The 10945-nt window shown below is 38.0% G+C and overlaps 2 protein-coding genes across 3 annotated transcripts in view; one reads left to right on the top strand and one right to left on the bottom strand.

Moving 5' to 3' along the window:
• The window catches only part of LOC107693325 (attractin-like), a 114142-nt gene extending 109780 nt beyond the window's left edge, over nt 1-4362 (top strand). Inside the window, exons 26-27 of the mRNA XM_016492664.1 lie at nt 1583-1697; nt 1819-4362. Coding sequence (XP_016348150.1) covers nt 1583-1697; nt 1819-1943 — 240 coding nt within the window. The 3' untranslated portion in view covers nt 1944-4362. The remainder of the gene's footprint in view (nt 1-1582; nt 1698-1818) is intronic.
• Nucleotides 4363-6791: 2429 nt separating this feature from the next.
• gfra4a (GDNF family receptor alpha 4a) overlaps nt 6792-10945 on the bottom strand; it is a 126290-nt gene continuing 122136 nt past the window's right edge. For both annotated transcript variants that reach the window (XM_016492646.1, XM_016492653.1), the window contains 2 exons: nt 9135-9316; nt 6792-7706 (listed from right to left, as the gene is read on the bottom strand). In XM_016492646.1, coding sequence (XP_016348132.1) covers nt 7578-7706; nt 9135-9316 — 311 coding nt within the window. In that variant the 3' untranslated portion in view covers nt 6792-7577. The remainder of the gene's footprint in view (nt 7707-9134; nt 9317-10945) is intronic.

Here is a 10945-nt window from a genome sequence, read left to right as displayed (position 1 = left end):
GGAACACAAATTAAGATATTTTTGATGAAATCTGAGAGCTTTCTGACCCTCCATAGACAGCAAGGGTACTACGACGGTCAAGGCACAGAAACGTAGTACGGAGATTGTTAAAAAAAGTCCATGTGACATCAGTGGATCAACCGTAATTTTAAGAAGCTACGAGAATACTTTTTGTGCACAAAGAAAACAAAAATAACAACTTTATTTAACAATTCGTCTCCTCCACGTCACCCTGGTGCCATTTTGGAGAATATCACGACACATGCGTGTGCTTTGATCTGAACGTAAACAAGGCACAGCACATGCGTGTTCTGTGTCAGCAGCACCACACGCATTTTACCAATGTCCTTACTACGTTTCTGTGCCTTGATCGTGGTAGTACCCTTGCTGTCTATGGGAGGGTCAGAGAGCTCTCGGATTTCATCAAAAATATCTTAATTTGAGTTCAGAAGATGAACGGAGGTCTTGCGTGTTTGGAACGACATGAGGGTGAGTAATTAATTAAAGAATTAACATTTTTGGGTGAACTATCCCTTTAAGAGGTGAAGGGGCTAAAATTATAATACAGTATTATAATACCAGTGTCACAGGTGTGCGTATATCAGCTGTTTTAGAGTGATTTTGAAAATTTGACTGAACGAGTCAGATTCAGAACTGTCCATGTGTTTTAATAATGTCATTTATATGTACAATGGGGTCCAAATGTCTGAGACCACAATGAAAATCTTCATTTTTTTCTGTCAAGTCTGGAATTCCTTTTTAAGATTTTAAAAGAATAAGAAATATATATATGGTACTGCTGCATTTCTTGGTCAAAAATCAAATAAGTACATAGATCTTGAGCACTTATTTGTACAGGCGTCAGATGTTCTTGCTTATAATGAAACTCAAGATGCTCTTTGGATCATTCTCAAATTATGCTTTTTTAAACAGAAATTAACACTTTTATTAAACAAGAATGCATTAAATTTATCAAAAGTAAAGATTTATATTGTTAAAGAGATTTCAAATAAATGCTAGTATATTGAACTTTCTGTTCACCCAAGTAAGGTTTTCACAAAAATATTAAGCTGCACAACTTATTCTTAAGCAGCAAATCAGCATATTAGAATGATTTCTGAAGGACCATGTGACACTGAAGACTGGAGTAATGATGCTGAAAATTCAGCTTGGCATCACAGCAATAAATTACATTTTAAAATATATTAAAGTAGAAAACATTTATTTGAAATTTTAATTTTTCACAATATTACTGTATTCATGATCAACTAAATGCAGTCTTAGTGAGCAAAAGAGACTCAAAAATATAAAAATCTTGCCAAGACCAAACTTTTGAATGGTAGTATACATTTTTTATTTAAAATTTACTCATTTTGTTATATAATATAATATAATGTAAAAATAACTTTTTTATTAAATGAAAAAAATTAAGCATTCTTTTTTTTTTTTTTTGTAACGTTTGTCTTGTAGTGTAAAATTTTCAATTAAAATTCACTCATTTTGCTAGGCTGAGCATTTTCTCTAGTGGTCTCTGAACCCCGCTGTATATTTTTTTTGTAACCGTTTCTCTTTTTTCTCACAGTCTGTGCCTAAGCCCATAGCTTTGGAGCCCTGTTTTGGGAATAAGGCAGCGGTGCTCTCCATCTTTGTTAGATTACCCAGAGGCCCCGGAGGTATTCCTCCTCCAGGACAGTCAGGTGGGTCAGTGAGCCAATGCATTTGGCCCCCACACTGAGTGCTGAACATTTTTACACTCTCTGCCGCCAAGGCCATTATACTGATGCTCAGAAACACCTCTTTGTCTTCCTTTCTTCTCAGGTCTGGCAGTAGCGAGTGCATTAGTGGACGTCTCTCAGCAGATGTGTCTGGGATATAAGGAGAAGTCGGGAGGGTTGCGTAGCCGCAAGCAGCAGCCATTAGCACAGCCCGCCACCTGCATCTGACATTTACCCCTCAACCTCTGACCTCGGACCCCTGCCAGGACGCTTATGGCTGGGTTGCGTGGTTTAGCCAAGCCAAGCGGACTCTGATTGGAGAAACTGAATGTCTCCTGGCCCAAGCTGAGAGAACACTACAGGAAATGAACTCTTATGTGACCCTGACTGCTAGGACTTATCCTGGGCCACTTTATGATATTTAACTTATTTCAGTTATTTTATTCCATTTTTACAATCAGGAGGAAGAATCCTTGCACTGCTGCATCTCTGATGAAGGCAACACACACAGACAAAATTTTCTTCTGGAGACTTCTTTGGCTGCATGGCTATAACTCAAACACAAACACACACCTGCATATAGTACAGAATGTCTTTTAGAGGCATATAGTACGTCTATGTCTGTTTAATCATGGCAGTAGTTGTCAAAAATTGCTTTTATTTCTTAATTATTAATCACGTCTCTGATTTGATGTGCAGGAATAAGACACAGCTAACTGGTATGTTTACAAGCGTTTTACTTTATAGGTCACCTGTGATGTCTCTCCCAAGCATTTCATGTTTGTCCCATTAAGAGGATCTACATTTTTAGCTTTTTCACATCCTTCCATTCTCTTTTGAATTACCTCCTTTCACATGTTCATGTAGAGATCTGAGACGTCAGTGTTTATGTTTGCCATAATGATAGTGCTGCTTCTGCTTTTATCATTTACTTCCTCTCACTTCTCTCTTATCTGAAATCTCAACCCATTTCTCAGGCACATTTCAAGGAAGGCAGAAATAAAAGGCGACTGCAGGCAGGCAGCAGGGTGGAATTAGAGCGAACAAGGACCTTGTTTGGGTTTCTCGAAATGTCAGATGTCATTTTGGGCTGGCGAAGTATTATCTGCATACACAAATGCACAAACCTGGACCTGCGTTGGATACCGGGGGTATTCTCCAGGATATGGAGTGGATTGCCTAGTGCAAAGGAAAGGTCAGAGATAGAGTGAGCAAATGTGACATTATGAAATCTAAACCGGTGTAAGTGCGTGTAGGGGCGCAGTCATTACATCTTTCATTATCCTGGTGCGCGGCTGTATCGAGACGGCACAGATGACCTGCTTGCCAGTTCTCGGTGCGTTTAGAGTGCCATGAATAAAGGGACACAAGTCGCTAGACCAGAACCAAACATCTAGTATTGAGAGTCCAAACAGGATGTTACTAATCTGTCCGTGATCTCAATGGAAAATTCATGTCCTGTGACACCCATCAGGTGCGAATGTAAGCCAGAATGTCGTAGAGAGACCATTTATGTTTTTTTTCTCGCGATCTGTTAGGGTCCAAAAGGGAAAGCGCACTCACACGCACACACAAAGTGGTCTAATGAAAGGAGCTGGTCTCTCTTCCTTCAGATGGAAGCTAATTCTCACATTGCTTTTCTCTGTAAGCCTCAAACAGTACTCCTCACACACCGACCGCACCTGATACTGTAGATACGGAGTCTGTAGTTTGTTAATATGTATAATGTAGCAGCAAGTGCACACAAGTTTTTGTACATAGTGATGGACAATAATGTGAATGCCGTCTATGTTAAGCGACTTACTGCACTTGGCAGGTGGAGTGTCCCAGGCTTTTGAAATGTGACTGCATTGCAGCTTCTTTTGTATGTAAGATGGCGAATGTCATGAACAAACTTTAAACTAGCTGCCTACTTTAGAAAAAAAATAAGACCTGGAAATTTAAACTGACCTTGTAATTATATGCGTACATAAAGAATGACATAGAACATTTTATCTATAATTAAACGGTAAAATGAAAATGAATGCCTGTAAATCTGTTGTTCTAATGTTGAGTGAAATTGCAGTGTTCTTGGTTAGCTTATCACCCATCGTTTATTTAATGAGATAACGAGCTGCCTATGGCGTTTTTTAAACTATTGAGTAATTTATGTAGCTCAAGGGGAAACGGCACGGTACAGTACGGCATCTAATGTACATTGTTTTATCTTCATTGCATAGTGTGCTATTGGAAGCATTTAAGCTTGTCTCTCACAACAGGACAGATGAAATGCATTTGTTATCTCCTTATTATCAGCAGGCGGCTGTGGATAAACAATATCGTGACAACTTCTTCAGCTCGGCATGAGCGTTTATCCAGTGCCTCTTCAGAGATTTTCCAAATGGGATTATGAGGGAGCTTTCAAAGTCCCCCCACTCAGATATATTACAGATACTTTACGGCTTCATAATTGAATGGAAATTCTCACCATTAGCTGTGTATTTGCATTTTATCAAGCACATTGGCAGGAATCCAGAAACAGAGAAGGTGAATATTCTTTTCACAAATGCCCTCCGTAAAATGGTCATTGGGGCCTGTGGAGTCTCAGAGGTCTTGACCTTCTTGACTGTATGCAGCGATTAAAATCATGTGTCATAATTTGGACAATTTTCTGTTGAATTAATATTTCATTGTAGTGAAAATGTTTCAAGTTTAATTATTATGAATGTGATGTTTAGCTGACCCACATTTTGCTGGCATCTGTTACTGCATGATTTTTCCATTTCTAAAACAAACAAACAAACAAAAAGAACATTCCTTAAAGTTACAGGACCCAGGAAGTCATCGGTTGGACTCGTTAACCGCATGCCATGAGTACATCATGTAAATCACATCATTCCATTTACTCAGTTTTTACACAAATTGTAGTGTTGCCTGTATTCGTCAATTTCAGCCATTTAACTCTTTAAGCAAAGTTATTTTAAGGGAGAATGATCAAACATATTTTTCTTTATTTTGTGGAAAGTATGTTATGTAAATGATAGCTTAATTTACATTTTTAATTGTTTAGGCTACATACTTTACGTTTTACTTAGAAAAATTGCTTTAAAAAAACATAAAATTAAAAACTTGACAGTCAGCATTTTCTGAAGCTTAAAAGGATAGTTCACCCAAAAATGAAAATTCTATCATTAATTACTCACCCTCATGTTGTTCCAAACCCATTAAGACCTTAGTTCATCTTCGAAACACAAATTACGATATTTTTAATGAAATCTGAGAGCTCTCTGACCCTCCCATAGACAGGAAGGGAACTAACTATTTCAAGGCCCAGAAAGGTAGAAGGACATTGTTAAAATAGTCCATGTGACATCAGTGGTTAAACCGTAATGTTATGCAGCTACGAGAATACTTTTTGTGCGGCAAAAATAAAAAATCAGTTTTATTCAACAATTTCTTCTCTTCCGCATCAGTCTTTGCTGCCATTCACGAGAGTATACTACAATGCATGCGTGCAGTGCTGCAGATGCAGGAGCCAGCATTCTGGCATTCTCGTAGCTTCATAAAATTACGGTTGAATCACTGATGTCACATTGACTATTTTAATGATGTCCTTACTACCTTTCTGGACCATAAAACATTTCAGTTGTGTTGCTATATGCAGGGTCAGAAAGCTCTTCGATTTCATGAAAAATATTTTAATTTGTGTTCTGAAAATGGACGTGAGGGTGAATAATTAATGGCAGAATTTACATTTTTGGGTGAACTATCCCGTTAAAAGAGATTTTTCAACCCCACAACAAGAGATTCTTTCTTCTGTTGAGCACAAAAGATGTTTTGAAGAAAATGAGTAACCAAGCAGCTGCTGGTCCTCATTGTCTTTGATTATATATTTTTCCCAACTCTGAAAGTAAGTGGCTACCAGCAACTGTTTAGTTACCAACATTCTTCAACATATCCTCTTTTGTGCTCAACAGAAAAAAGACATTCAGAAATATAATGACAGTATAAAAAGAAAAATTTCAGCTTAAGTGTGACTTGGCCCATGTTGTCCTCCTCCCGAGTCCAGATATCCTTCATATTTCCTTGAGTATGTCTTGCGGCAGTAGCACAACACTGTTACATGTGGGCGTTTTATTTTGTTGGGGGTTGTTAGTCTGAAGGGCAGTGTAGATGTGTGTGTGCTGACCCAGACGATGCTCATAGGTGACAATACAACGACTGTGCTCCAAATAAATGAGGGTTACTTCACTCCCTCAGTTACTCATTACCCCCTCAGCTGGAGCTGATCGGCAGGCCCGCACACAATCTACACACACAGAACTTGAAGAATTACAACATCAGTCATTCATGAAGCCCCTCTAATACTTAATGCCACTTTTGGCTAATTTGGTAACATTCGGTAATGATTTCAGCTATTTTTAAGAATTTAATCACAGTATTTATTCCAAATCAAACATGTATGACTTTCTTCTGTAGGGCAAACAAAAATACATATAAATATTAAAGAATCTTCTCATTGCTATTTTCCATATAACTATTTTCAATTATCATCTTAGCATATTTTCACCATATTAAAATCGATTGCTCAGGTTTTTCCCCAAAAATCAATGCATAACAAACATGCTCTTGCTTTATGTACATATTTGGACACACAAGCATTATTCTGTACATCCGTATCTGGAAGGTTTATTTTTCAGGAAATAACAAGTAAAATCCACAATTTTCACCCATTTGACAGAAATGCTTTGCCCCGTTTTGTGATGCAGGTCGCAGGCTGATTGGTCAATAGTCTCTTAAGTTTGTTAGAGGTCAACGCATTTATTTTTCACTCACCTTGTTTGTCATCACAGGACACTTGAGAATAAAAAAAAGCAAAACAACTGCAGATGCCAAGTGCTCATAGGATGGGGACGCAGAAAACTGGCGTCAGTCACTGGAGAGAATCAACAGACCCTCGTTGTGCTCGTTTTGATGGGAGGAGACGAACAGTGAGTAAGGAGATGGGATTAAGCTGCTTGACTTCACATGAACAGGAAGTGTTTTTTCTTTAACAGGGTGTTTTGTGCTTCTTTTTCCATTTGCAATAAGCAGTTTGATGCAGTATTTCAGACACCCATATTCACAGGTGAAGTATACAAGAACTGCTCAGTGATCATGGCATTCATTAAGATACTTAAGCTCTTCTGCTCTTCATATCTGTGCCACTTTCTTAGCAAACCATGCACTCCAAGACTGCTGGGAGAAACAGCCTACATCTAAACAATACAGCCACATTACAAAAATAAAGACCGTCTCTGTAACCCACTGAAAGAGCTCTCATCGCAGACACTTTTAGTGCATTACATCAGTTTCCTTTCTCTTACCGCTTGTTCTTGTGCTTCTTCAAGCAAACATCGCAAAACACACTTCTATCCGGGTGAATATACAGCACACGTACCAACACCGTCCATTTGAGAGAGCTGGGGAAAAATAGATATTAAAATATGGATGATGAACAGGTAGAATTTAGTTTTTTTTCTTTTCTTTTTTTTTTTGTATGAAATTTGTAGCATAGGCATGACTCAGCCACCCGTCGACTACCTTTCAGTCGCTCGCTTTGAAGAGAGGGGGTTTTATCTTACACGGGCACCATCTTCAGTTCAAATTAAGAGAGAGAGACACATACAATTATTTAAACTCTTGAAATCAGTCATTGTGAACACCCAGACAATGAATCACTATGTTGCATTGAGGAATGGAGCAGGGTTTGATATATTTAGAGAGTTTGGCGGTTTTTGCGTCCTCCCCGAATGAGTTATTGTGATGCGGAAGTCGAAACTCATGAATACACGCACGCTGTCTCAGTTCTGTGGTGCTTTGATTAGTTGCTTGATTTTAAAGTTAGAGAGCCAGCAGCAGGAAGGGGAGGAGCCACATTACCATGGCCAGGTGGGCCGCTGCAGGACTGGCGTCATAGAGATCAGGGGACGGGAGCGTGGAGTCGCCCCACAGTCTGTCTCTCTCGTTCATCTGCAGAACAAAAAGAGCAAGTGAGATCTGTTTTTATCATCTCATCATTTCTTTCTTGGTTCTGTCTTTTATTGGTATCACATCACGGACAGATACAGTACTAAATGGATTCATCTCTAATGGACCAGTGGTGTGTATAGTAATAAAACATATGAACAGACTTCTCAACTTTTAAAAGGAAGATAAAGATGCTTCCCATGTCTTTTGCTAAAAGTCTCACAACATTTATTTGATTAAAAAACATAAGTAATGTGAAATATCATTACAATTTAAAATAACCAATAACTATTTTAATATCTTTTAAATGTAATTTATTCCTGTGAAGGCAAAGCTGAATTTCAGCCACCATTAATCCAGACTTCAGTGTCACGTAATCCTTAAAAAATCACTCTAATATGCGGATTTATATTCCACATATTTTGTGGAAAATATGTTTTCTGATTTTTTTCAGGATTCTTTGATGAATAGAAAGTTCAAAAGAATATAATTTATATGAAACCGAAATCTGTTGTAACCTTGTAAATGTCTTGCACTTTGTGGAAAAAAATGATACATTTCTTTTAGAAAATGATCTTAGTGATCGCAGTAGTGTTAGGTTATGTGATGTTTCATCCTCAAAAGCCGTGAAAAAGTATGAAAAAGAAAAGAATGTGTGCCTGATTATAAATACAGGCTTTGTTGAGTGAATGATTGGTTTCTGAGAGCATGAAACTTTCAAAATTCAATTTTAAATAATAAACAATTTTGGCATCGTGTTGTAATCACCACTTAAAGTCCAATGTAAAATCTGGATCCTGATTGAAACCAATTAAGAACCACTGCATTAGAAAATAACAAAACAACAAGACGGTATACAGCTGGTCTTCCAGTCTGGTCCAGACCATCTGACAAATCCCCTCTAAAATCACAAAACCAGACTATTGTTGTAAGCTTGGCCAGGCAGGGAAACAGACAACAGTAATCATGTAGGCTGGTTTACACTGTTTCTTTCAGCAGGGAGACTATAACACACATCTACGGCTTTGTTCTGACAGACATGAAAAGCATATCGGACTCCAATCCATTTAGCTGTTTGCACTCTGAACAGCAAAAAAAAAAAAAAAAAGAAGAAATCCAATTTGTACAAACCCAAACCATATCCATATGTGATTTGAAATCCGATTAAAACAGTATACATTTTTCCAAATGCGTTACAGTCTGGACAGTCGGAATGGATTTTAAGTCATTTTTGCGACACAATATGTATGCAATGTCATACACAATGCAAATCTGTGTTCGCTCACAAGAAAGCTCTGACGTGAATGAATAGGCAACATGAATGATCGGTTTTGCCCGGTTTGAAATCTAGCAGGAACACAGCGAGTTAGATTTTCAAAAGGTCCTAGAATGCATACTGGCACTCAGACGGACCAGGATAAAGGCCGGTACCTGTGTGGGCATCTGTGGACGCAGGATGTTCTGCTCGGTCTGCATGCCAGAACCAATGGTGGTAGTGGTGGTCTCGGTGCTGGTAACTAAGATCTGGTTGTAAGTGTTCGTGTTGGAGCCTGGAGCTTGGTTGGTCGCAGATTTCAGGTCTGTGTCATTCCCGAAAGCCAGGATGGCGTTCTCTGTTTGAAAGGAGGGGAGAGAGTCAGATTCACAGCCCTGCAGATGAACACGTCTGGAAGGCAGTCATGCCTCAGTTGGCTTTCTGTTCCAGACGTGTCTCTCTTTCAAAATGGGTTTGGAATTCATCAACATGCTTTCTTACAATAACAACAACAAAACACACTCGGGGGAACCAGAGAGTACTGGCTTATATATAAATTATGCAGCATAAATATTGACAGAACAGCATTCAGGATCATAAACTCCATTATCTGATTCATGCTCTGAATATAGTTTGTTTATATAGTAGAATATCCCTATATTACCAATTGGCTAATCCTGCCCTCCAGAAATATATTAAAAAAACACATGTATTTCTTAACGGCTTGGCATTCGTCCTTATTTCTTTGCCCAAGTCTTCCATTTTCTTTCTTATCTTTTATTTTCGTTCAGTGTGTTTTCCCTTGGGAAAGATTGGATGCATAAAATGGAGTGTGTGCTTGAGTGTGCCTCTGTGCGTGTGGGTTTGAAAGAAGTTTGATTACTTCTTGTATCTTGATGTTTAAAGCAAATCTTACCTGTACTAAAACACCCGTGTGTATTCATTTTGAAATATTCTTTATAGTCACCCATGTACTGGCGAAATTACCTTTGATATTAGACCTAAATATGGATTTCCATTCACACTCCTCTTCAATTTCCCGTATTTTATTGGCTATATAGGGTGTATTTCAGACTTATAGTGCAGGCCATATGAATGACAATAATCTGAACTGATTAATTTCCATTTGTCTAGTAGGTCACTTGTCTGAAATTACCGTGGCATGGAAGTCGCCTCAATTAAGACACAGCTGTGAGGACGGCACGGGATATAACTCCATATTTGAGTCTGATATTCCTTTCTGGTGCTGAGAAAAGGGTTGTGAGGAAAAAAGGAAGATTAGATTTATGAATGGTGAACAGTGGCATGGTTGAGTGAATTTTCTTTCTTAATTGAAACACTAATTGCTTAATCTTTGTGATCTTACAGGGGTGATGAAGTTAGAGAGAGAAAGAGAGTGACTTCCACAGAATACTTTACTGTATGTATAATAGTGCCTCTTTAATATCATTAGTACAGTGTCCTTGTAAAGCATCCCACAACCTGCCATAAATATTTATAATGGATATTGCAGCTCTGGACCATGAGCATTTATTTTAGCATTACTTATATACTGTTATAGTATTTCTTAATATTTTTAATTAGCTTTATTTTTATATTTTCAATTTAATTTTAGTTTGTTGTTGTAATCTTAAGTGCTTTTGTCCTTTTTATTTTTTTATCTTTTAATATGATTATCATGTTTATCGCGCTGTAATCATGCGTTTTAAACCATATGAGTTTAAACTTCTGATATCCAGTTTTCTGAGTGCACACATCTGAAGCACATGGACAGAAAGTAGCTGTCACAGCATGTGAGTACTAAACTAAGTTCTAATTCACACAAGTTTACGTTAAAAACACACGAGTTACAAAAACAGTCAGTTATGTCTGTGAAGGTAAACTGCTGGGAAATAAACCGCATGTTTATTTTAGATGTGTGGCAGCAGCAATATACAGTAAATAAATCAATAAATCCACTGCTCTCTTGTCTCCTCTGAGGCTGGGA

The sequence above is a fragment of the Sinocyclocheilus anshuiensis genome, unplaced genomic scaffold (genome assembly GCF_001515605.1).
Source record: "Sinocyclocheilus anshuiensis isolate Anshui unplaced genomic scaffold, SAMN03320099.WGS_v1.1 scaffold1078, whole genome shotgun sequence".
NCBI classification, from domain to species: Eukaryota; Metazoa; Chordata; class Actinopteri; order Cypriniformes; family Cyprinidae; genus Sinocyclocheilus; species Sinocyclocheilus anshuiensis.
The sequence above is the reverse complement of the archived record's forward strand: the minus strand, read 5'-3'. Positions and strand labels throughout refer to the sequence as shown.